The sequence below is a fragment of the Perca flavescens genome, chromosome 16 (assembly GCF_004354835.1).
Source record: "Perca flavescens isolate YP-PL-M2 chromosome 16, PFLA_1.0, whole genome shotgun sequence".
NCBI classification, from domain to species: Eukaryota; Metazoa; Chordata; class Actinopteri; order Perciformes; family Percidae; genus Perca; species Perca flavescens.
This window is the reverse complement of record NC_041346.1, coordinates 374573-401567: the sequence shown is the minus strand read 5'-3', so window position 1 is coordinate 401567 and position 26995 is coordinate 374573. Positions and strand designations below refer to the sequence as shown.

The 26995-nt window shown below is 43.0% G+C and overlaps 1 protein-coding gene across 1 annotated transcript in view; it reads right to left on the bottom strand.

Moving 5' to 3' along the window:
* The window catches only part of LOC114571249 (LIM homeobox transcription factor 1-beta-like), a 107179-nt gene that overhangs the window by 8183 nt on the left and 72001 nt on the right, over nt 1–26995 (bottom strand). The window contains exons 6-9 of the mRNA XM_028602115.1: nt 18630–18805; nt 17806–17883; nt 14929–14992; nt 12930–13094 (exon numbers count right to left, since the gene is read on the bottom strand). Coding sequence (XP_028457916.1) covers nt 12930–13094; nt 14929–14992; nt 17806–17883; nt 18630–18805 — 483 coding nt within the window. The remainder of the gene's footprint in view (nt 1–12929; nt 13095–14928; nt 14993–17805; nt 17884–18629; nt 18806–26995) is intronic.

Genomic DNA, 26995 nt, shown 5'->3' with positions numbered 1-26995 from the left:
TCTTGCTCATCCAACATTGTCTGGTTGAATGGAGACAGAGGCTCCACTGTACAGTTTTCTAAGAGAAGTCTTTCTGCTGACACCAAAACACTGTGCTTCACATAAAGCATATCAGGTTTGACAAGGTCAGCACCTTCAGCACCATATTCAAATGTCCATGGCATATGAAGCTGTTGGCTCTGCTGAAATGGCCTCATAATCCAGACTTCAATTTTCCTATTATTAAGCTTTCCCAGTAATCCATTATAACTCACTGTAATTCACCTCATATTTTTTTATCTCGTAATTTTCAGAAAGCAGTCCACCGTCTTCACAACTCGGAGACAAACTACAGCAGGTGCTACGAACCGGAGCAAGGGTAAGATTTAAAGAATATGCTTTCATTGAATGAACTTTATTAATTCTTCTGTATAAGGACATAGATATACGTTAATAGATACCGATCTTAACCATAGTTTTTTATTTTATTTTTTACAGACTAACCTCGCCTCATAACGAGGCCGTGACCTATATTTGCTCGGAGTTGTCTGCAAGTCCAGATTTACATGACGCTGTTAATGACGCCATTGTGTGTAAGTAATTTTTACTTTTTCATCTTTCCATGTTTAATTTTACTGTGACTTGTGTTTTTTATTCATACCACTCTCATTTCATTGTTTTCCAGCTGTCTGTAAGACATGACGAGACAGCACGCAGGAGCTTCAGCTAGAAACAACCAGATGTGGCATCGCGGGCAGAAGCTGTGAAGAGTTCAGCTCGGAGTTGGTCGAGAAGAAAAGAGGGTAAGATTAGATCCGTTTGGTCAATGGGCATATTTTTCAGGTGCATTCGTAGGTGTGTTGTGGCCATAAATAAATATCACGTAGTACTGATTGTCTTTATTGGTTGATTTTACAGCTGCTGGAAGCGAGACAGTGCTGGCTGCGGGTGAGGTGACATTTGGAAGTGCGCCACCATAGACCTACAGGACAACGCACCACAGACGTCTGCTAAATGGACCGAATTCAGACCGAATGCTGCCGGTTACCTACAGCTCCGAGGCGGCCGTGGGTTAGGTGTGGACGGTGCTGCTCCTCGTGAGCGAGGGATATTTGTTGCGTGTGCTGTGTGTCTCCGATGCTTTGTACACAGTTTTTTTTTCTGATTGCGTTTGTGTTTTGTGTCAATAAAGCTCTATCTTTGAATAAACAGCACGTTCCTGGCAAATCATTTTAACTATGATAATCATGACATGAATATACAACATAGCACATATGAAATAAATATATATAATACATAAATAAATAAATAAATATATATATATATATATATATAATTTTATTATTATAATAATAATGGCCCAGGTTGACCAATAGCCTAACCAGACAGACCTGTCAACCAATCATGAGAGATTTTTTGTGTTTAAAAGTAGTGGTTTCATCCAATAGTGAGTGAGGAAATTCCAGTCAGGCCAGAGGTTCTCTGGCCAGGCGCCTATTCATATTCTAATTAGATCCATTAACACCTCCGCGGGGGCTCTCCACATACCTCATGGTTCGTTTCCGACAATATGTGGCACAGACGAACGTGACGTTCGCAGCCTGTAAATTGTCGATAACTGCCGAAAATTAGGGGGATTTCTGGGCGTTTACAGGCATTTATGGGGACAGAAATCCCACTTTTCATGCAGTGAGTGTTTTGGATACCAGCTGAACTGAACTTGTCCTGCCACTGAGATTATGTTGCCACATTAATAATATCATGAGCTCTGTTAATGAAAAGCATTTGGAACATTTCTGCTTAGGGCCGTTACAGAGTCAACGCATCGGTACGCATACGCGTCCGCAAGGCTACGCGTCGATGCGTAGCCAAATGTGTCGTCCTAGTTTTTGATACGCGACGCGCCGGTGCGCACAATACTATGCGTTGTCGGTGGGGGCGACACTGCATGTATTGTAGTAGTGCCCTATATTTAAATATAGGATACTATATTCTACATTATCAAAAAATATTGAATCAACTTAGCAGAGCAAATTCATCAAACATAGGACTACTGAGTCACATTTTTCGGTATGTATCAACGTTCTGTGTGTGTGTCTATGCTGCGTGCCCTCCTCAAGAGGCTGAAATAGCGTACAGCAAGAGAGAGAGAGAGAGAGAGAGACCCAAATGTATTTATATATTTTTAAAACCTGCTAAACCTGCTAAATGTATTGGTCAGTGCTACCCAATCGTAGTACACTGTACTGGTGGGGAAACACGGCAGCATCTGATAAAAAGAAGTCAGCCAGCCAGCTGCTCACTGACGAGAGCCACTCTCCGGGAGGGTCTGGCTCTGCCGACTGAACACCGTGGAGCACTCTGCTGCCCCCTGTTGTGTGGGCGGTGTATTGCATTTCACGCATCGTCTGTGACGCTCGCGTCTACTTGCGTCCGCTGTTTAGACTATGAGAGGGAGCGCGTCGCTCGCGTTGCTTGCGTTAACTCTGTAACGGCCCTTAGAGAGAAATTGTGTGTGTGTGTGTGTGTGTGTTTGATTGCAGGGATGTGTCACTGGGTTTTATTGGGCTCACTGAGTCTAAATAATGACAACTTGATGGCTCTTCAATTTTTAATAAGCCGTCACGCTTTATTGGTTAATTCCCATCACTGCCAATAAAACAGGAGGGAGGTTAACATAGGTGTCATCATGGTGAGTGTAGGAACACAGGGGAAGGGTCAAGACATCAACACTATTGGTGGTACAGCTGGAGACCAAGAAGGACAAGAGTCTCCACGTCATATTAATATGGGAGGAAAGTGAGTATTGTGAACGTCACTTCCGTTTCCGCCTGACTTCCTGTTTCTTGTTGCAGACGACAACGGCAGACGCTGAACGTCTTGCGATTTAAAGTCCTCCACAACGAAATACAGTCACTAATTACACCGTTTCGCAGTATTTTAACCGGACCTGTCTGGCCGCAGTTTCTCCGTTGTTTGCAAAACTTTCCGGCGCTCCGTTAGCTAACGTCTAGGTATTTGTTGTGCTAACGGCTAGTTAGCCTGCCCGCTAGCGGGAGTTAAAGCAAACCACTCAGGATTTTGCCTCCTGGGAAATCTATTGTATATTTTGGTAGCAGTAACGGGCTATCCACAGCTTGCTAAACACAAGCAGGAGCACTTGCATTGTATTTCGACTTGTGAAGGTTTCTAGGTTTTAGGAGAAGGCCTCCATCAACGTTGCTACTAGCTAAACTAGCAAGCTACACGATGCCCCCCCTCAGCTGTTCACCTGGCTGTGACTCGTGCCTCCTGTTCAGCCAGAAGATAGTGGAACTTGAAGCCAGAATATTGTCTCTCCACCAGATCAAGGCAAGTGAAGAGTTCCTCGACTCCATTATCATTGGAAGTTCCCCCCACACACACACTGACGGATGTTTTGATTCCACTGTGCCCTGCAATACTCTCACCCCACCACGCACTAATACAACCTCTGTCCCTGTTGTCTCTCCTCGGCTTCTGCCGAGGACCCAGCCAGCTCTGCTGACCAGCTCCACTCCACACCAGCCTGAGCCATGGCTTGTAAGCAAGCACCAGAGCAGGTGGTCAGGACAACGCTCAACCCCAGCCCAACCCCTAGAACTAGAAAACCGCTACAGCCTTCTGATGAACGACGAGGAGTTCCCTTCTCTGCCACGTCCCCACGCAGCTCATCCTGGTCCATCCACACAGTCGACGCGCCCATTGAGGGCGGACTCTCCCCCCTCGGACTCATCAATCTCCACGCTGGTCATCGGAAGCTCCATGGTAAGGGACCTCCACATTCCCCCTTTACCTAGCGGTCCCTCCAAGGTCTACTGCTTCCCCGGTGCCAAGGTCCGTGACATCCAGCACAAACTTCCCGGCATCCTCGCCCGCCACGCCAAGGTCGACAACATCATCGTGCATGTGGGCACAAACGACATCAGAGAGAGACGGTCGATAGCACTCCAGGAAGACTTCACCACTCTCATCACCATCCTGATGGGCACAGGTAAGCGGATTGTCATCTCTGGGCCTCTACCTACCTACAGGAAGGGTGCGGAGAGATAGTCCAGACTGTTCTGGCTCCACACCTGGCTGGAACCACTCTGCACTTCCCTGAGCATTCCCTATGTCAACAACTTCAACTTGTTCTGGGAGATGCCCAACCTGCTGAAGCGTGATGGCCTCCATCCAAACCGACACGGAGCCAGGATGCTATCTGACAACATAACGACCACACTGACAGAAGGCAAGTATTGACATTATGTTGAAAATATCACAGATTCATGTCCCCCAGGTATTGATCTTGATAGCACTATACAAGTGGATGAATCTGAAAATGTTTTCTGTAGGATAACATGTAGTACTAGCATTATTCCAGTAACGTGTAGTACTAGTACTATTCCAGTAATTATCAACAACAGACCACAAAAAATGGTAAATAGAGGGGCAATACTTAACAACCTAATTGGAATTAAAACTACCACTGTAATGATAGAAAAGGATAGGAAAATTAGATGTGGATTACTAAATATCAGATCTTTGTCTTCTAAAGCAGTACTCGTAAATGAATTGATATCTGATAATCAAATTGATCTATTCTGTCTTACTGAAACCTGGCTGGGCCATGAAGAATATGTTAGTCTAAATGAAGCCACCCCTCCCAGTCATATTAATACTCAAATTCCTAGAGGCTCAGGCCGAGGAGGGGGAGTTGCAGCCATATTTGATTCAAGCCTGTTAATTAACCCTAAACCCAAACTAAATTATAACTCTTTCGAAAGCCTTGTTCTTAATCTTCAACATCCAACACGGAAATCAGTACAGCCAATTATATTTGTTGTTGTCTACCGAGCTCCAGGTCCGTATTCTGAATTTTTATCTGAATTCTCAGAGTTTTTATCATGTGTAGTCCTTAAATCAGACAAAGTACTTATTGTAGGTGATTTTAATATCCATATGGACGTTGACAGCAATAGCCTTACTACTGCTTTCAACTCATTACTGGATTCAATCGGTTTCAGTCAGAGTGTGCACAAGGCGACGCACTGTTTTAACCACACCCTCGACCTTGTGCTGGCATATGGTATTGAAATTGAGGATTTAATAATATTTCCGCAGAATCTGGTATTATCAGATCATTTTTTAATTACTTTTGAATTCTTGTTACCTGACCATACTAAACCAGATAGCAGCTTCTACACTAGATGCCTATCTGACAGTGCTATAGCTAAATTTAAGGAAAATATTCCTACAGCATTCCAGTCTATGTCGTGCCTTAACATAACAGAGGACCTCTATGTTAACCTCAGTCCCTCTCAAATTGATACATTTGTAGACGGTGCTACAACTTGCCTACGGACGACCTTAGACTCTGTCGCTCCTCTCAAAAAGAAGACGATAAAGCAAAGGAAAATAGCTCCTTGGTATAACTCCCAAACTCGCAAATTAAAACAAATCTCACGAAACATCGAAAGTAAGTGGCGCTCCACCAAAGTGGAGGAATCCCGTTTGGAATGGCAAGACAGTCTGAAAACCTATAGGAAGGCCCTAAGAAAAGCCAGATCAGACTATTACTCATCATTAATAGAAGAAAACAAGAAACACCCAAGGTTTCTTTTCAGCACTGTAGCCAGGCTGACAGATAGTCACAGCTCTACTGAGCCATCTATTCCTCTAGCTCTGAGTAGTGATGACTTCATGAGCTTCTTCAATGATAAAATTATAACAATTAGAGATAAAATTCATCATCTTTTGCCCTTAACTTCTAACAGTTCATCTTTAAATGCAGGACCGCTAGAAAGAACGACGACTCCCGACATATACTTGGACTGCTTTTATCCTATAGACCTTCAACAATTAATGTTAAAGATATCCTCAGCTAAGCCGTCTACCTGTCTCTTAGACCCCATCCCAACGAGGCTACTCAAAGAAGCGTTACCCGTGGTAAACACTTCATTATTAGATATGATCAATATGTCCTTACTAACAGGTTATGTACCGCAGTCATTTAAAATTGCTGTGATAAAACCTCTTCTGAAAAAACCCACCCTAGATCCTGAGGTCTTAGCAAACTATAGACCTATATCTAACCTTCCCTTACTATCCAAGATCCTTGAGAAGGTGGTTGCTAATCAGTTATGTGATTTCCTACATAGCAACAGTTTATTTGATGATTTTCAATCAGGATTTAGAAAGAATCATAGCACAGAGACGGCACTGGTGAAAATTACTAATGACCTAACTGCTGCAGACAAAGGATTTGTCTCCATTCTTGTTCTACTAGATCTTAGTGCTGCATTTGACACTATTGACCATACAATCCTGTTACAGAGACTGGAACACTTAGTTGGCATTAAAGGAATCGCACTAAGCTGGTTTAAGTCCTATTTCTCTGAACGATCCCAATTTGTTAATGTTAATGATAAACCCTCCAAGCACGCTAAAGTTAGCCATGGCGTTCCTCAAGGCTCAGTGCTTGGACCAATTCTATTCTCCTTATATATGCTTCCTCTAGGTAATATTATTAGGAAACACTCGATTAACTATCACTGTTACGCAGACGATACCCAATTATATCTGTCAATTAAGCCAGATGAAAGTGGTCAGTTAGCAAGACTTCAAACGTGTATTGAGGATATAAAATCCTGGATGACCCACAATTTCCTGATGTTAAACTCAGACAAAACTGAAGTTATTGTGATAGGACCAACGCACCGCCGAACTTCGTTTTCGAAAGATATAGTTACTCTGGATGGTATTACCCTGGCCTCCAGCACTGCTGTCAGAAATCTAGGAGTTATTTTTGATCAGGATATATCCTTCAACGCCCACTTAAAACAAACCTCAAGAATAGCCTTTTTCCATCTTCGTAACATTGCCAAAATTAGGAATATCCTGTCTCAAAACGATGCTGAAAAACTTGTCCATGCATTCGTTACTTCTAGACTAGATTACTGCAATTCCTTATTATCAGGTTGCCCAAATAAGTCCCTTAAGACTCTCCAACTGATCCAGAATGCTGCAGCACGTGTTCTGACGAGAACTAAGAGAAGAGATCATATTTCTCCTGTATTAGCTTCTCTGCATTGGCTTCCAGTGAAATCTAGGATCGAATTTAAAATCCTCCTCCTGACTTACAAAGCTCTAAATGGTCAAGCACCATCATACTTAGAAGAGCTCATAGTACCTTATTGTCCCACTAGAGCACTGCGCTCCCAGAATGCGGGGCTACTTATGGTTTCTAGAGTCTCTGGAAGTAGACTGGGGGCCAGGGCCTTCAGCTATCAGGCTCCAGTATTGTGGAACCAGCTCCCAGTCTGGGTTCGAGGAGCAGACACCGTCACCACATTTATGAGTAAACTGAAAACCCTCCTCTTTGATAAAGCTTATAGTTAAGGAGTGAGGAGTTGCAGCGTCCGCCTAACCCGGCCCACCTGCTTCTCCTCGTAGTCATCGGTTTTATATACTGTATAATTAATAATCTAGCGAGAGTAGAGGGAGGCGGGCCAGTACAGCCCGATCCGGTTGGGGAGAGTTCTAGCCCGACCAGGCACCTCTCTTTAACCTGCCTCTCTTAAGTTATGCTATTACAATTCTAGACTGCCGGGGAGGCTGTTCCTCCCTAAGACACACTTTACTTTTGTATGCATCCTGTCCAAGAAATGCTTGCTTGTTACTAATCTAGCTCTATCTAGCTATTCTCGGCATTTCCCGGCCGCTTCCTGCTGCGTCCTGCTGCGTCCTGCTGCACCCGCCGCACCCACCCGTGCTCTGCAGCGCCACGTCACATCCCGCAACACCCTGCTGTGATGTTCCTATGCACAGAGTAGTCAGGATCCGGTATAGGAGACTGCACTACTCAGTATGACACGATGTGCCCTGCTATGACATGAACTTCCACGATAACCTTCGAAGTCACTGTGACTTCTAATGTGACTATTATCACCACTGTTCATCACGCCCCCAACCGGCCCGTCAGACACCGCCTACCAAGAGTCTGGGTCTGCCGAGGTTTCTTCCTTAAAGGGAGTTTTTTCTTGCCACTGTCGCAATAGCCACTGCTAATGCTTGCTCTTGAGGGAATTACTGTAATTGTTGGGGTTTTGGAATTTATAGAGTGTGGTCTAGACCTACTCTGTCTGTAAAGTGTCTCGAGATAACTTTTGTTATGATTTGATACTATAAATAAAATTGAATTGAATTGAATTGAATTGAATTGAAAGGAGAGCACAGAGAACACATGTAGAAATGCCACAGCTCAGGATACATTTACATTTCTACGTTTTGGTTTAAAAAGGAATATCTTCTGCTACGTTTCCCCCTCTCATTCCCCCTGCTCTGGTGTTTCCCCCTCTCATTCCCCCTGCTCTAACGTTTCCCCCTCTCATTCCCCCTGCTCTGGCATTTTTGAGCCCCTAAACCGGAGACCTTTGACAACACCGACACCGACGCCAACGTTTCTCCTCCTGAAACGACTGCAACGATAGAACAAAATAAGAAAATTAGATGTGGACTATTAAATATTAGATCTCTGTCTTCTAAAGCATTATTGGTTAACGAGTTGATATCAGATAACAACATTGATTTATTTTGTCTTACTGAAACCTGGCTGGGCCATGAAGACTATGTCAGTCTAAATGAAGCCACTCCTCCCAGTCATATTAATACTCAAATTCCTAGAGGCTCAGGCCGAGGAGGGAGAGTTGCAGCCATCTTTGATGCAAGCCTGTTAATTACTCCTAAACCTAAATTAAATTATAACTCCTTTGAAAGTCTTGTTCTTAATCTTCAACATCCAAAATGGAAAACATTACAGCCAATTATATTTGTTGTTATTTACAGGGCTCCAGGTCCGTATTCTGAATTTTTATCTGAATTCTCAGAGTTTTTATCATGTTTAGTCCTTAAATCAGACCAAGTACTTATTGTAGGTGATTTTAATATCCATGTGGATGTTGACAATGATAGCCTTAGTACTGCTTTCAACTCATTACTGGATTCAATCGGTTTCAGTCAGAGTGTGCACAAGGCGACGCACTGTTTCAACCACACCCTCGACCTTGTGCTGGCATATGGTATTGAAATTGAGGATTTAATAATATTTCCATGAGAATTCGGTATTGTCAGATCATTCTTTAATCACTTTCGAATTCTTACTACCTGACTATATTAAATTAGATAAAAGCTTCTACACCAGATGCCTATCTGACAGTGCTATAGCTAAATTTAAAGAAGATATTCCAACAGCATTCGACTCTATGTCATGCCTTAACATAACCGAGGACCTCTATGTTAACCTCAGTCCCTCTCAAATTGATACATTTGTAGACGGTGCTACGACTTGCCTACGGACGACCTTAGACTCTGTTGCTCCCCTGAAAAGAAGATGATGAAGCAAAGGAAATTAGCACCTTGGTATAACTCCCAAACCCGCAAATTAAAACAAATCTCGCGAAACCTCGAATGTAAGTGGCGTTCCACCAAAGTGGAAGAATCCCGTTTCGATTGGCAAGAAAGTCTGAAAACCTATAGGAAGGCCCTAAGAAAGGCCAGATCAGACTATTACTCATCACTAATAGAAGAAAACAAGAACAACCCAAGGTTTCTTTTCAGCACTGTAGCCAGGCTGACAGATAGTCACAGCTCTACTGAGCCATCTATTCCTCTAGCTCTGAGTAGTGATGACTTCATGAACTTCTTTAATGATAAAATTACAACAATTAGAGATAAAATTCATCACCTTTTGCCTTCAACCTCTAACGGTTCACCTTTAAACGCAGAGTCGCTAGAAATAACGACTAGTCTCGACATATACTTAGACTGCTTTTATCCTATAGACCTTCAACAATTAATATTAAAGATATCCTCAGCAAAGCCATCTACCTGTCTCTTAGACCCCATCCCAACGAGGCTACTTAAAGAAGCGTTACCCGTGGTATACACTTCATTACTAGATATGATCAATATGTCCTTATTAACAGGTTATGTACCGCAGTCATTTAAAGTAGCTGTGATAAAACCTCTTCTGAAAAAACCCACCCTCGATCCTGAGGTCTTAGCAAACTATAGACCTATATCTAACCTTCCCTTTCTCTCCAAGATCCTTGAGAAGGTGGTTGCTAATCAGTTATGTGATTTTCTACATAGCAATAGTTTATTTGATGACTTTCAATCAGGATTTAGAAAGCATCATAGCACAGAGACGGCACTGGTGAAAATTACTAACGACCTTTTAACTGCTGCAGACAAAGGACTTGTCTCCATTCTTGTTTTACTAGATCTTAGTGCTGCATTTGACACTATTGACCATTCAATCCTGTTACAGAGATTGGAACACTTAATTGGCATTAAAGGAATTGCTCTAAGCTGGTTTAAGTCCTATTTCTCTGATCGATCTCAATTTGTTAATGTTAATGATAAATCCTCCAAGTACGCTAAAGTTAGCCATGGGGTTCCTCAAGGCTCAGTGCTTGGACCAATTCTATTCTCCTTATATATGCTTCCTCTAGGCAATATTATTAGGAAACACTCAATTAACTTTCACTGTTATGCGGATGACACCCAATTATACTTGTCAATCAAACGGACGAAACCAGTCAGCTAGCTAAATTTCAACGTGCATTAAAGATATAAAATCCTGGATGACCTATAATTTTCTGATGTTAAACCCTAACAAAACTGAAGTTATTGTACTGGGACCTAAACACCTCAGAACCTCATTATCTAAAGATATAGCTACTCTGGATGGTATTGCCCTGGCCTCCAGCACTACTGTCAGAAATTTAGGAGTTATTTTTGATCAGGATATATCCTTTAATGCCAATCTACAACAAACCTCAAGAACAGCCTTTTTTCATCTTCGTAACATTGCCAAAATTAGGAATATCCTGTCTCAAAACGACGCTGAAAAACTAGTGCATGCATTTGTTACTTCCAGGCTGGACTATTGTAACTCCCTACTGTCAGGTTGCTCAAATAAGTCCCTTAAGACTCTCCAGCTGATCCAGAATGCTGCAGCACGTGTTCTCACAAGAACTAAGAGAAGAGATCATATTTCTCCTGTATTAGCTTCTCTGCACTGGCTTCCTGTTGAATCCAGGATTGAGTTTAAAATCCTTCTATTGACCTACAAAGCTCTAAATGGTCTAGCACCATCATATCTAGAAGAGCTCCTAATACCTTATTGTCCCACTAGAGCACTGCGCTCCCAGAATGCAGAGTTACTGGTGGTACCTAGAGTCTCTAAAAGTAGAATGGGAGCAAGAGCCTTCAGTTATCAGGCTCCTCTCCTATGGAACCAGCTCCCGATCTGGGTTCGGGGGGCAGAAACTGTAATCGCTTTCAAGAATGAACTTAAAACTCTTCTATTTGATAAAGCTTATAGTTAGGGAGTGAGGAGTTGCAGTGTTCACCTAACTGGCCCACCTGCTTCTCTTCATAATTGTTAGACTAATAATACATAACAAAGTAGAGGGAGGCAGGCCAGCCAAGCCCGATCCGGCATGGGGAGAGTTCTAAGCCCGAAAAAGCTACCTTTCCTTATGACCTGTCTCTCTTAGTTACGCTGTTATAGTTACGCTGTTATAGTTCTAGACTGCCGGGGGACTTCCTTCCTTCCTTTGACACACTGAGCTGCTCTCTCCTCTCCCTTTCTATTACTTTTACTATTACTATTTGTGTGTATCCAGTCCCAGAAATGCTTGTTACTAATCCTAGCTTCTGGGGAGTTTACTCCCAGGAGTCCTTATGTTTTCCCCCCAGCGTATTTCCTTGGAGAACGTTGGCACCAAGATCCTGGTTCCAGCTGTCGCCGTGGTCCTGCTGCACTCCCTGCCGAGCTCAGCGGTGCCCTGCAATGTCATGCTGCTTCCGGCTGAACCCTGCAGCTTCCCGCTACATCCAGTCACTGTTCCATTATTAATGTGACTATTATTGCCACTGTTCATCACACCCCCAACCGGCCCGTCAGACACCGCCTACCAAGAGCCTGGGTCTGTCCGAGGTTTCTTCCCAAGAGGGAGTTTTTCCTTGCCACTGTCGCACTGCTTGCTCTTGAGGGAATTACTGTAATTGTTGGAATTGTTGGGGCTTTGTAAATTATAGAGTGTGGTCTGGACCTACTCTATCTGTAAAGTGTCTCGAGATAACTCTTGTTATGATTTGATACTATAAATAAAATTGAATTGAAAATTGAATTGATTGGGTCTTATCAGTCATGACGTCTCGTCCTCTGAGACTACAGTTGTGCGCAGGCTCCACGCAGATCTCTCGCCATAGCCTACGTGAGTGGCCTGATGTTTATACTTGTGCGCCAGTGTGTGCGTCGAGCCGGCACGTGTGTGTGTGTGTGTGGGGAGTGTGTGATAGAGCGAGGGAGAAGTGAGAGAGTGATGGCGATTAGCTTTGAAGTGAGTAGCGACTCTAGAGTCCTAGTGAGAGAAACAAAGTGTCTCCCCTGTTCTTTCTGACCACGGTGGGAAATCTGGAGCAGGAAAAGTTAACCCTCTCCTTGATCTCATGTTGTTTATGGAGAAGGAGAACCAGGAAATAAGCGGGGGGGATGCAACCCTACCAAGCCACGGCCGAGCGACATTCGTCGCTGCGACATGTAGTTCCATTTTTCGAGAGACTACAGGCTACGGTGTAGGGTCTGGCGTAGACGCAGAGGGGTCTGCGGGGCTACGCTGTCGATTTTACGCACGACTATAAAACGGCCTTATAGCTACTAACGTTACCATGGTAACTACCAGCAGGGGGAGGAGCCTCCTGTTTACGTCCAGTATACCAGAATGTTGATGAGATATGAGGTTTGGCCGTGTTAGTTTAAACAGAGATTAGTTCTTCTACTGGAGATAAAAACACTTTTGGCTCAAAACTCAAACGCTTAAAAACCAAAACCTAGCGATGGAGATGTAGCCTCAGTCAGTACAGAGTGTGATGCTCACCGTAGGGGTTCATGTGGTCACCAGGCATCTGTGGTGGTGTGAGGCCCTGCTGGAAGGCCTCAGTGTTATAGCCATTGTGTTCCATGGTCAGCTGCTGCTGCTGGCTGGGGGGCAGATGCCCAGAGAAGGAGCTGAGCAGGCCCTCCATACACCCTGATACCACCTCTGAAAGGGTCAGGTTACAACTCTCAGCTGTATGGTCACACATGCATGCACACATTGTCTTCTACATGTTGTCAGGGCATCTCACCATCACCCACCGTCACAAGTTGTGTTTCCATTCAACTGTCAAGCGGATTAAAAGAAAACTTTAAAATTTCGCACAAAAAATGTGAATGAGGTGCGTTTGCATCAGCTGGGTTGGAGCAAATAAACCAGGTTAAAGCATAGATGTTGGCTTGGTGCTATTGGCACTATATGTACGTACATGTATAAATACGATTGTCTTTCTCTGGAGCTCTTACATTAAATCTTATAATGTACATAGTGTAAATACCGTGTCTAAATGGATGGCTGTCATCTCTTGAAGACATCTCAGCAGTAGTGTTTAGACCCTTACCCGAGCCCACCCGACTTTCGGGCCGGGCCGTTATTTTCCGCCACTATCCAGTGTCGGGCCGGGCCCTTGAGCAAGCATTTGTGTTTTTTTAATCATTACTATAGCCTAATTGGGTGGGGAGAAAGCGATGCCATAATCAGAAATATTATCTATATAGGCTATATTTAGGCTAAAGTAATAAATGTGTCCAAAAAGTTACACAAGTTAGACTACAGTTACAAAATGCAACATGTGTCATGCGTGGAGTCTCCTCCTCTCGCACAAATCACACCGGCCAGGCCTGCAGGCCTGTATTGTGGAGCTTAAGTGCAACATGGAGCTTGAGGATGTAAAGAAAAAAAGAAAAACAGGAGAAGTTTGGAGGAAAGTCTGAGGTATGGAACCATTTTAAACAAGTCGTGGGAAGTGACAACATGTGTCGGCTTTGTCGAGTGCATTAAGTGTGGCATGCTGTTCGCCTATGAGAGCAAATAAAACGGGGACTTGGATGATGAAGAGACACATGAAGCAGGCTCGCCGTGGCAGAAAAGATGATAGTTAGCCTTCAACGTCCTCTTTTGTAACTTCTCCAAGCATAGGCTACCCCTGAGGGCAGGGCAAGCACTCACAGAGAAATACGTTGTTGTTGTTTTTTACGTTTCTTCATTCAGATCCATTTACGATCTGTTCCATTCAGAATAAATAAACAGAGCAGTTTACATGCTTCGTCCTTGTTGCATTATTCATTAAGATCATTTTAAACAGATGTCTGTAGTTCAAACAACTCTGAATTGTAGTTGAGAACGTCAGTTATAACGGCCCACAGATTAAAAAAGTGTCAGGTTGAAATTGGGCCCAAGCTCATAATTCCAGTTAATGTGTTGGGCCGGGCCGGGCTCGGACACAACGTGCTCAGGCAGGGTCAGGCTTGATTTTTTGGGCCTGATCTAAGCTCTACTCAGCAGCCATCCAGGAGAATTCATCTCATCCTAACATCAGTTTCAAACAACCCACATTTGCTGCCCTGCTTAGCTCATTTGGTTACCAGCAGCAGCCTCCACTATAATAAAACCTGCTGCTCTGCCAATATTGACATGCTGGGAGTCCCTGAACAGATAGCGCCTGCCAAAGCGCTTATCTAAACTGTGTGCTCATATATGCTGTGAGCACCCAGTGGCAGCGCGCCTGCAGCTATGGGAGCTGGGCTGCACAGAGAAGCATGGCTCTGGCTTCACAGTGTGGGACTCATTCTAAAGCCCACAACACTGGAAGTGTTTGCTGAGTGACTCCACTCTGTTTATTGCTCCCATAATAAATGTAATATTTCAAGCTGTTTCTCCAAATAATTCATAAATTACCTAGCTCTCAGTAATCACCGTCATTACAGTTATAATGGCAGACAAGCGCACGCATGCACACACACACACACACACACACACACAGATGGTAATGTGTCCTCACCTTGGCCTAGCCTCTGGCTGTTGTGTTGCTCCTGCTGCTGTTGTCTGCGGGCTAACTTCTTCATCTGGAAATAGATACACAAAGTAAAAAGCTAAATTATAGATTAAAAAATTATTCAAACAAACAAAAGTCTAAAGTGAGTCATAAATAACATTAACAGTGTACAAAATAAAGATAAGGAATTCCAACCAGACAGCTAGCTAGACTATCTGTCCAATCTGAGTTTTCTCTTGCACGACTAAAACTACTTTTGAACGTACACGTTCCACCAAAACAAGTTCCTTCCCGAGGCTATTTAGCAGAGGCAACGTGGCTCTGTCCGGCACTTAGCACCGCCCAAGACAATTGTGATTGGTTTAAAGAAATGCCACTAAACCAGAGCACGTTTTTTTGTTTGATGTTTTGATAACTGCTCCTTCCTCCGGTTTCGAGTTAGGAGGTTAATGATTGATTTGGGTTTGTTTTGTTCTCTTCAGGTTAGTTTGGTTGCCTTATACGTTTTAGGAAATAATTCTGTTTGTTTTGTAGGCCTTGCTTTCCACCTTAACTCCGGTTGAAGACAGGTCAGTACGACAAGCTTGTGCTAAATTGATCCATTTTCCGGACAAAAGACGGATTTCTTGGATCTAAAACACACACCTCGTGTGTTCAAAATTGTAGGAGAGGACACCGTTCTCTAGACGAAAATCGGACAACAGAGACACCGTTTTCATAAACAGTCGACCTGAACTGTTGTTTTAATTCCTCCACTGCCCCGAGGAGGTCTTTCTAGTTAATCATTGACGAGTGATTAACTTTGTTCTATTTTTCCGTGGATACCTATGGACTGATGGAAGATAACACACGTAAGGCTTAATGTTCTGGGCAGAGAAATAGTGTGTTTTATTAATGTCAGTAAGGCTAATGCTGCCACTTGTTACAACATTAATGTGATCTGATTAATAAGCGCTATTGGTGCGCGTTTGATTTATTACTCTGATGGTGACTACCACGTCCCGTTATTTTGCTGTGAATGTATCATTTGATCACGATACTGTTGATGTTGTGTTTGACTAATTTGGCCTGGTTAAAACTGTAAATGCCACATTTCTTTTCTCCCGCTGGGAAGAAGTTAGCTACTGTACTGAATGAGAGTGTGATCATTGTCAGAACCTCGAAAATCAAGACTCAAGGTGCCTTTCCTTTCCTAAGAGGCTTCCTTTCCTCTATCACTAACACACGCACACACACGTATGGACATACACACACCCAAGTGAACAGCTGGCCAACAGCGAGTCACGTATGTCGAATAGCTACACAGCTAGCACATAGCGGAGTAGCTAGCGTGTCCCTCTTTGTCCTTGCACACAGAGCGACCTGACTAGCTTAGTCACATGGTGTTGCAATGCAGCCCACTACCGCCCTCTTGAGGCTAAACAGCTTTCAAAAGGCCATTTGACCCAAAACGAGAATACGGTCAATCTTAAAAGTGGCGTTTCCATCCTAAATACGCTTTTAAATGAAAGTTTGACTTGGGTACATTCACAAAAACACCCTAGGTTGCATTTTGGCGAGAGTTACGCTTTAACAAATCAGAGCAGTTAGTCTGTCTCTCAATACTGTCTGACTACCTGTCTGACTTCCTGTCTGTGTCCCTCAGCTCCAAGCCCATTGGTTCCTATTGAGAGACGTACAACTTTAAAAACCAAAAAATATAAAATAGCTGCACACACATGAGGAAAACAGTGAGTTTGTTGGGAACTATTTCCAACGGCGGATTAATCCACATTTGGTTGCTCCAGCAAGTATTTGCCCCTCCCCTCCCCGCCCCCCAAACACACACACTTTTGAAACCAAACCTACACTTGTCAACCGCTGTCTGTGGATGTGATGCTCACAACTCATACACATGGAAATGGAATGCTACCTTCCATCTAGTGTATATCGATATTGTTCCAGAAATTCCCTTATTTTCGGCCGGATGTCCGTCCCCTTCCTCTGTCTCTGTGTTGGTGTTCTAACCTCTGGTGGATTTGTGAGGACTATGGTTAACTGCTCCTTAGATCTCTGCAGGGTAAATCCAGACAGCTAGCTAGACTATCTGTCCAATCAGAGTTTTCTGTTACACGACTAAAACCACTTTTGAACGTACACATGTTCCACCAAAACAAGTTCCTTCCTGAGACTATTTAGCAGAGGCACCGTGGCTCCGTCCGGAGCTTAGCCCCACCCACGATGATTGTGATTGGTTTAAAGAAATGCCAATAAACCAGAGCACGTTTTCTCGCATCCAGGAATGCTGTATGGACTAGCCAGACCTTCCTCCGCAGCGCTGTGGAGGAAGGTCTGGCAATGCGAGATTACCTTAGTTTAGTTTAGTTTAATTCTTTTTTTCGGTCATCTGTAACTCACAACAGTCAAACATACATAGAGACAAGAAACAAACAAGACCGAAAAGGTGAAGGCTGAAGCCGGCGCTTATTACACCTACCCTTTTTACATAAAAGTATATTTTTCCATACAAAAATTAAAGTTACAGAAACTAAGTATACGCTATATAACCGAGTACAACACAAGAAGTCCAATACATTTTGTGCACCTTCTGGTATTCACACTTCTGTTTTATATTTGTTAAACACTTTATATTTAAATAATTTTTTTTAAATTGGTTGATTGTGTTACACTTTTTCAAGTCAATTTCTAATTAATTCCACAGTTTAACTCCATACACCGAGACACTTCTTTGTTTTACATTTGTTCTGCTTTTTGGTCTAGTAAAAATACAGCTTCCCCTCAGTTCATAATGGCATTCTCTTATTTGACTTCTATCCAACATGGTGTGAACATAACATCATCTGTGTATCCAGTGTGAGTGTTTTGGTGTGCTGCTGTACTGACCTTTGCCCTCTGGTTCTGGAACCAGACCTGGACCACGCGTACACTGAGTCCAGTCTCTGCAGCCAGCGTCTCTCTCACCTGAAGCCACAGCACACTCATCAGCCATTTCTACACACTAATATCATGTGTGTGTGTGTGTGTGTGTGTGTGTGTGTGTGTGTGTGTGTGTGTGTGTGTGCTAGTGTAGTGTATAGTTCCCAAATGTCAGACAGACATTATTTTTATTTAAAGGAACACGCCGACTTATTGGGACTTTAGCTTATTCAGCGTATCCCCCAGAGTTAGATAAGTCCATACATGACCTTCTCATCTCTGTGCGTGTTGTAACTCTGTCTGACGCCCCCACCGCTAGCCTAGCTTAGCACAGATCCTGGAGGTAACTGGCTCCATCTAGCCTAGCTTAGCACAGATCCTGGAGTTAACCGGTTCCAACTAGCCTACTGCTCCCAATAAGTGACAAAATAACACCAACATTTTCCTATTTCCATGTTGTGATTTGTATAGTCACAGCCTGTACAAATAACAAGGTCACATGAGACACAGCCATCTTCTAACTGTATACATACTGGGAACTATATTCTCAGAAGGCAAAGCACTGCTACTTCTGCTACTTGGGCGGAGTGATTTGCTCGCAGCACCTGAAGCCCTCTCAGGGTGTTCCTTTAATTCACTTTCTTTCTGCCTAAAACGGGAAACTTAAATATGAGCACATCATATGTTTAGAATAAGCTGCCACCATTCAAAGCTTTAGAATGCCCTTCTACAATTTGATCAGTACATCACTTAAGTCAAATATCTCACTATACTCAGTCTTCTCGGCTTACCTTTCTGCAGGGTTTAGAGGAGACCTCGAAGGAGACCTTGAAAGCTCTCCTCTGCTGGGTGGTGAGGATGGTGCGTGGCCGTTTGGGCCGACGAGGGTCTTTGCTGTCCTTGCTGGCGTTCCCTGCTGCAGGGCACTTCTCTGACTTCACATCCAGATCCTCATCCTCACTCTTATCTGTCACAGACAGAAATAAACAGGCTAAATGATTGGATTTGACTGCAGATTGGATTTGACTGACGTTTTGTGTGCAACTACATGGGAATTCTCTTTTTCTGAAAGTCGAACCCAAAGCGTGACGGCGGGGAGGAGCTAACATCAGGAAATATTGCGTGTGAGCCGCAAGGTCTGTAGTAAATGGTAATTGCACATTTCAATTCAATTCAATTCAATTCAATTTTATTTATAGTATCAAATCATAACAGAGTTATCTCGAGACACTTTACAGATAGAGTAGGTCTAGACCACACTCTGTAATTTACAAAGCCCCAACAATTACAGTAATTCCCTCAAGAGCAAGCATTATAAATGGCTATTGCGACAGTGGCGAGGAAAAACTCCCTCTTGGGAAGAAACCTCGGTAGACCGAGACTCTTGGTAGACGGTGTCAGACGGGGCCGGTTGGGGGTGTGAAGGCAATAATAGTCGCATTGAAGATAGTGGAACAGTGACTTTGAAGGTAGTCATTGTAGTTCATGTCACAGCAGGACGTTGCGGGATGAAACGTGGCGCTGCAGAGCACGGGTGGGTGTAGCAGACGCAGCAGGACGCGGCCGGGCGTTGAAGGGAATCACAGAGCATAGCTCTGCGAAGAAGAAACATAAGGACTCCGGGGAGTAAACTCCCCAGAGCTAGGTTAGTAACAAGCAGTTCTGGGACAGGATGCATACAAAAGGAAACAATTGAAAACATTGATGAGAGGCTGTACTGGCCTGCCTCCCTCTACTCACACTATATTATTGATTATATGATCAATAAATCTGATGACTATGAAGAGAAGCAGGTGGGCCGGGTTAGGCGGACACTGCAACTCCTCACTCCACTATAGAACCATATCTAACCTAACTATAAGCTTTATCAAAGAGGAGAGTTTTCAGTTTATTCTTAAATGAGGCGATGGTGTCTGCCCCCCTAACCCAGACTGGGAGCTGGTTCCACAGGAAAGGAGCCTGGTAGCTGAAGGCTCTGGCTCCCATTCTACTTTTGGAGACTCTAGGAACCACAAGTAACTCTGCATTCTGGGATCAGAGTGCTCTAGTGGGACAATAAGGTACTAAGAGCTGTTCTAGATAGGATGGTGCTTGACCATTTAGGGCTTTGTAGGTCAGGAGAAGGACTTTAAAGTCAATCCTGTATTTTACAGGAAGCCAATGCAGAGAAGCTAAAACAGGAGAAATATGATCTCTTTTCTTAGTTCTCGTCAGAACACGTGCTGCAGCATTCTGGATCAGCTGGAGAGTCTTAAGGGACTTATTTGAGCAACCTGACAGTAGGGAATTACAATAGTCCAGCCTGGACGTAACAAATGCATGGACCAGTTTTTCAGCATCGTTTTGAGACAGGATATTCCTAATTTTGGCAATATTACGAAGATGAAAAAAGGCTGTTCTCGATGATTGTTTTAGATGGGCATTAAAGGATATATCCTGATCAAAAATAGCTCCTAGATTTCTGACAGTAGTGCTGGAGGCCAGGACAACACCATCCAGAGTAGCTATATCTGTAGATAATGAAGTTCGGAGGTGTTTAGGGCCCAGCACAATAACTTCAGTTTTGTTACAGTTTAACATCAGAAAATTATAGGTCATCCAGGATTTTATATCTTTAATACATGCTTGAAGTTTAGCCAACTGATTTGTTTCGTCTGGTTTGATTGACAAGTATAATTGGGTGTCGTCCGCATAGCAGTGATAGTTAATTGAGTGTTCCCTAATGATATTACCAAGAGGAAGCATATACAAGGAGAACAAAACTGGTCCAAGCACCGAGCCCTGTGGAACGCCATGCATAACCCTCGCGTACTTAGAGGATTTATCATTAACATTAACAAATTGAGATCGATCAGAAAAATAAGACTTAAACCAGCTTAGTGCAATTCCTTTAATTCCGACTAAGTGTTCTAATCTCTGTAACAGGATTGTATGGTCAATAGTGTCAAATGCAGCACTAAGATCTAATAAAACAAGTATGGAGACAAGTCCTTTGTCTGCAGCAGTTAGAAGGTCGTTAGTAATTTTCACCAGTGCCGTCTCTGTGCTATGATGCTTTCTAAATCCTGATTGAAAGTCTTCAAATAAGCTGTTGCTATGGAGGAAATCACATAACTGATTAGCAACTACTTTCTCAAGGATCTTGGAGAGAAAGGGAAGGTTAGATATAGGTCTATAGTTTGCTAAGCCCTCAGGATCGAGGGTGGGTTTTTTCAGAAGAGGTCTTATCACGGCTACTTTAAATGACTGCGGTACATAACCTGTTAATAGAGACATATTGATCATATCTAGTAGAGAGGTGTTAACCACGGGTAACGCTTCTTTGAGTAATCTCGTTGGGATGGGGTCTAAGAGACAGGTAGATGGCTTTGCTGAAGATACCTTTACCATTAGTTGTTGAAGGTCTATAGGATAAAAACAGTCTAAGTAAATGTCAGGTCTAGTCGTTCTTTCTCTTCTAGTCCTGCGTTGAAAGGTGAACCATTAGAAGTTGAGGGCAAAAGGTGATGAATTTTATCTCTAATTGTTGTAATTTTATCATTAAAGAAGCTCATGAAGTCATCACTACTCAGAGCTAGAGGAATAGATGGTTCAGTAGAGCTGTCACTATCTGTCAGCCTGGCTACAGTGCTGAAAAGAAACCTTGGGTTGTTCTTGTTTTCTTCTATTAATGATGAGTAATAGTCTGATCTGGCATGTCTGAGGGCCGTCCTATAGGTTTTCAAACTGTCTTGTCAGTCCAAACGAGACTCTTCCATTTTGATTGAGCGCCATTTACTTTCAAGTTTTCGCGAGTTTTGCTTTAATTTACGAGTTTGGGAGTTATACCAAGGTGCTAGTTTCCTTTGCTTCATCTTCTTCTTTTTTAGTGGAGCAACAGAGTCTAAAGTAGTCCGTAGGCAGGCCGTAACACCATCTACACAATTGTCGATTTGAGAGGGACTAAAGTTTACATAAAGGTCCTCTGTTGTATTAAAACAAGGTAATGAGTTTAGTGCTGTTGGAATGTCTTCCTTAAATTTAGCTATAGCACTGTCAGATAGGCATCTAGTATAGAAGCTTTTATCTAATGTTGTATAATCAATCGGGTATTAAGAATTCGAAAGTAATTAAGAAGTGGTCTGATAATAAAGGATTTTGCGGGAATACTAATACATCTTCAATTTTGATACCATATGCCAGCATGAGGTCGAGGGTGTGGTTAAAACAGTGCGTGGCCTCATGCACACTCTGACTGAAGCCAATAGAATCTAGAAGTGAGTTGAAAACAGTAGTAAGGCTATTACTGTCAACATCCACATGGATATTAAAATCACCTACAATAAGTACTTTGTCTGATTTAAGTACTACACATGATAAAAACTCTGAGAATTCAGATAAAAATTCAGAATACGGACCTGGAGGTCGGTAGACAACAACAAATATAATTGGCTGTACTGATTTCCGTGTTGGATGTTGAAGATTAAGAACAAGACTTTCAAAAGAGTTATAATTTAGTTTGGGTTTAGGGTTAATTAATAGGCTTGAATCAAATATGGCTGCAACTCCCCCTCCTCGGCCTGAGCCTCTAGGAATTTGAGTATTAATATGACTGGGAGGAGTCGCTTCATTTAGACTAACATATTCTTCATGGCCCAGCCAGGTTTCAGTAAGACAGAATAAATCAATTTGATTATCAGATATCAGTTCATTTACTAGTACTGCTTTAGAAGACAGAGATCTGACATTCACTAATCCACATCTAATTTTCCTAACCTTTTCTATCATTGCAGTGGTAGTTTTAATTCCAATTAGGTTGTTAAGTATTGCCCCTCTATTCACCACTTTGTGTGGTCTATTGTTGATTATAATTGGAATAGCACTAGTACTACATGTTACTGGAATAGCACTAGTACTACACGTTACTGGAATAATAATAGTACTACTTGTTATCCTGCAGAAAACATTTTCAGAATCATCCACTTGTATAGTGCTATCAGGATCAATATCTGGGGGACATGAATCTGTGATATTTTCAACATAATGTCAATACTTGCCTTCTGTCAGTGTGGTCGTTATGTTGTCAGATAGCATCCTGGCTCCGTGTCGGTTTGGGTGGAGACCATCACGCTTCAGCAGGTTGGGCATCTCCCAGAACAAGTTGAAGTTGTCAACATAGGGAATGCTCAGGGAAGTGCAGAGTGGTTCCAGCCAGGTGTGGAGCCAGAACAGTCTGGACCATCTCTCCGCACCCTTCCTGTAGGTAGGTAGAGGCCCAGAGATGATGATCCGTTTGCCTGCACCCATCAGGGTGGAGAGGAGAGTGGTGAAATCTTCCTGGAGTGCTATCGACCGTCTCTCTCTGATGTCGTTTGTGCCCACATGCACGATGATGTTGTCGACCTTGGCGTGGCGCGCGAGGATGCCGGGAAGTTTGTGCTGGATGTCACGGACCTTGGCACCGGGGAAGCAGTAGACCTTGGAGGGACCGCTAGGTAAAGGGGGAATGTGGAGGTCCCTTACCATGGAGCTTCCGATGACCAGCGTGGAGGTTAATGAGTCCGAGGGGGGAGAGTCCGCCCTCAATGGGCGGACTGTTCTGTAAATTTCCCATTTACATTGAGTTACAGGCCAAAATGCCATACAGATACCTTGATTATAGCGTCCCCTAATGGCCGATCATCGTCAAATCCGGTACAGAGCCTTGCAGTGGCATGCCAAACAAGAATCGCAAGGTACCATTTACTCTGGCCAAGGTATTCTAACGTTTGTGTTTGTGCGCATTTTTTAACCAAGCAAAATTCTGATAAATATTTGTCAGGACCATCTGAAGATGCTATATGGCAAGTTTCAGGCAGTTCCGGTGAAAACCCTAGCAAATTGAAAAAGTAGGTTTTGCAAATATTGCAATCTGCGCTTTGCCTTGCATAATGACGCTAAGAGACGTATAGAGATGTACACATTCATTCATTCAAACCTTTATTTAACCAGGATAAAAAACTCCTTGAGATTACAAATCTCTTTTACAAGAGTGTCCTGGCAAGTGGCAGCAGCGTGGTTTCAAATAAATACAAAGACAATAACAAGTAAAAACATAGACACACTTTCACTCATAATATTCAAACAACAATGTCACCATAAAAAAAAAATCTGGGTCCTAAATCGATTTAAAAACAATGACAGACAGACTGCCTTTCTGCAAGGTCCTTTAAAAAGCCTTTAAAAGAATAAAGTGAGACCAACTCCTTCAACTATAGTTCATTCTGAAGCTGATTCCATGCAGATGGTGCTGCAAAATTAAAAGCCTTTTTGCCAAAGTCAGTGCAGGCTTTAGGGACTGACAATAAAAACAGATCCTGTGAACGCAAGTGATATGTCCCTGCAGACCTCGGGAGGATGTAAGCGTTCAGATAAGGAGGAAGTAGTACTAATACTGATTTATAAATAAAAAGATGCCAGTGCATCCAACGCCTAATTGAGAGGGAGAACCACTCGACCCGAGAGTACAGCAAACAGTGATGGGTATGAGATTTTAAGTTTGTGATGAATCTTAAGGCTCCATGAAACACCGTGTCCAAAGCATGAAGACACTGGGAGGTTGAATACATATATAAAATGTCACCATAGTCCAAAACAGACAAGAATGTTGCATTTACAAGTTGTTTTTTTGCTCCAAAGGATAAACAAGACTTGATTCTGAAGAAAAAAACCTAACTTCAACTTCAGTGATTGATCAATGATAATGCCCAAATATTTGTAATGCGACACTTCTTCGATTTCTGTACCTGAAAGTGTACAAATGGTTGGGACATTGTTTTTAGATGATTTTCCCCTTGTGAAATGACTTTAGTTTTTTTTTGAGTTTAGAACCAATTTTAAAGTAGCCAGATTATGTTGCAAGATGTTAAAAGCGGATTGTAAATTTGTGATTGCCTGACCTAAAGTGGACCCAGAACAGTAGAGAACAGTATCATCAGCATAGTAATGATAGTTTGTATTATTTATATTATTGCAGAGGTTGTTCATATAAATGCTAAAAAGAAGTGGCCCAAGGACTGAGCCTTGAGGCACCCCTTTTGAAATATTTAGGAAGGCAGAAGTGAAGCCGTCTACTTGCACACATTGTGTTCTCCCTGTTAGATAACTGGCTGGCTAGCGCCCCCTAGAAAGTTAAGAAAATTGAGCCCCTGCAGTGCGTTTAACGTAGACTCACGAAACTTGGTACACATATGTAACATGTCAAGATGTACAAAAAACTTCATTAGAGCCATACCCTAAACCCAACAGGAAGTCCGCCATTCTGTACCATCCCAACACCTTAACGATGAAAAGTTATTAAAAGAAAAACTTTTCGTCAGTCATTTTTAATTGGTGATGGTTGGACCCGCCCCCTATGCTTTAGCCACGCCCCCTTTCACAGCTAATGAACCGTATGACGTAGAGTCTTGTGTGAGGTATTGTTGAACTCGGCAGGGAGTTCCCTTTTCATTGGTGACGGTTTGCGGTGTCTGAGTGCCGCGCAAATGCACGGTCGCAAGGAGCGCCGTCCGCCAGTAACCCCGACGCGCACAGAGGCGCGAGGGCCCGTCCATCGCTGCTCGCAGCTTTAATTGTTTCTATTCTATTGTTTCTATTTTTGAAACTGAAGGAATTATTGTTTCTTTCTTTCTATTATTATTTTTATTTTCCCGTCAAATGAATTGGCTTTTTGAGGGGCTTAATATATTCAAACACTCACCAAATTTGGCGGTCGCATCAAGTCTGGTGAACATTTACGTATTTTAAGGGCTTCGGGAATAGGCGCACAAAAATGGCTCGCTAGCGCCCCCTAGAAAGGTAAGAAAATTGAGCCCCTGCAGTGCGTTTAACGTAGACTCACGAAACTTGGTACACATATGTAACATGTCAAGATGTACAAACAACTTCATTAGAGCCATACCCTAAACCCAACAGGAAGTCCGCCATTTCTATTTCAAAGTTCGAAATTTCCACGTCGTACTTTAACGAACTCCTCCTAGAGATTTCATCCAATCAACTTCAAACTTGGTCTGTGCCATCTTAAGACGTTAAAGATGAAAAGTTGTTAAAAGAAAAACTTTTCGTTATAGGGCGTGGCCATGGCGGGGCGGCCATTTTGTGCGTTTCGCCGCCGAAACAGGAAGTGGGTGTATGTTGTCCGATTACATCGCAACTTTTCACGATTCATGAGAGTCCAACCCTGAGGACAAATAATGGCTGATATTTACTTAACGTCATAGCGCCCCCTAGTAGCAACAGGAAGCAGGCCTAAAAGTCAAGGTGCTATACTTTAACGAACTCCTCCTAGAGATTTCTCTCCTAGATGGACTTCAAACTTGGTCTGTACCATCCCAACACCTTAGCGATGAAAAGTTATTAAAAGAAAAACTTTTCGTCTGACGGTGTGGGCGTGGCGTGGCGGCCATTTTGAGTGTTTAGCGATGAACAAAGAAGTTGTTGTAACTTGAGTGTATGTTGTCGTATCTGCCCAAAATTTCTCACGATTGACAAGGTTCCAGGCCTGAGGACACCTACAGGACAAAATTTAATTTTGGTCATAGCGCTCCCCGCTGGCAACAGGAAATGCGCCTTATATGAAAAACATCATCCAATTTACATGAAACTTATAATGTGCGGTCAACATGTGATACTGAGCCGCCCCCAATCATATGACCACGCCCACTTACCCAGGCCACGCCCCCTCTAACATTTGAACCGTTTAAGGTAGAGTCTAGTGTGAGGTATCATTGAACTCAGCAGAGAGTTCCTTCTTCATTGGTAATGGTTTGGCCCACCCCTTTGTTTGAGCCACGCTCCCTTTTATAACTAATGACCCGTTTTATGTAGACCCTTGTTTGAGGTGTCATTGAACTCAACAGAGACTTCCTTATTCATTGGTGATGGTTTGGCCAACCCCCTATGCGTAAGCCACGCCCCCTTTCATAACATTTCAACCGTTTAAGGTTTACTCTTGTGTAAGGTATCATTGAACTCGGCAGAGACTTCCTTCTTCATTGATGGTTTGGCCCGCCCCTTATATTTAAGCCACGCCCATATTTATAACTAATGACCCGATTGATGTAGACCTTTGTGTGAGGTATCATTGAACTCAGCAGAGACTTCCTTCTTCATTGGTGATGGTTTGGCCCTCCTCCTATCT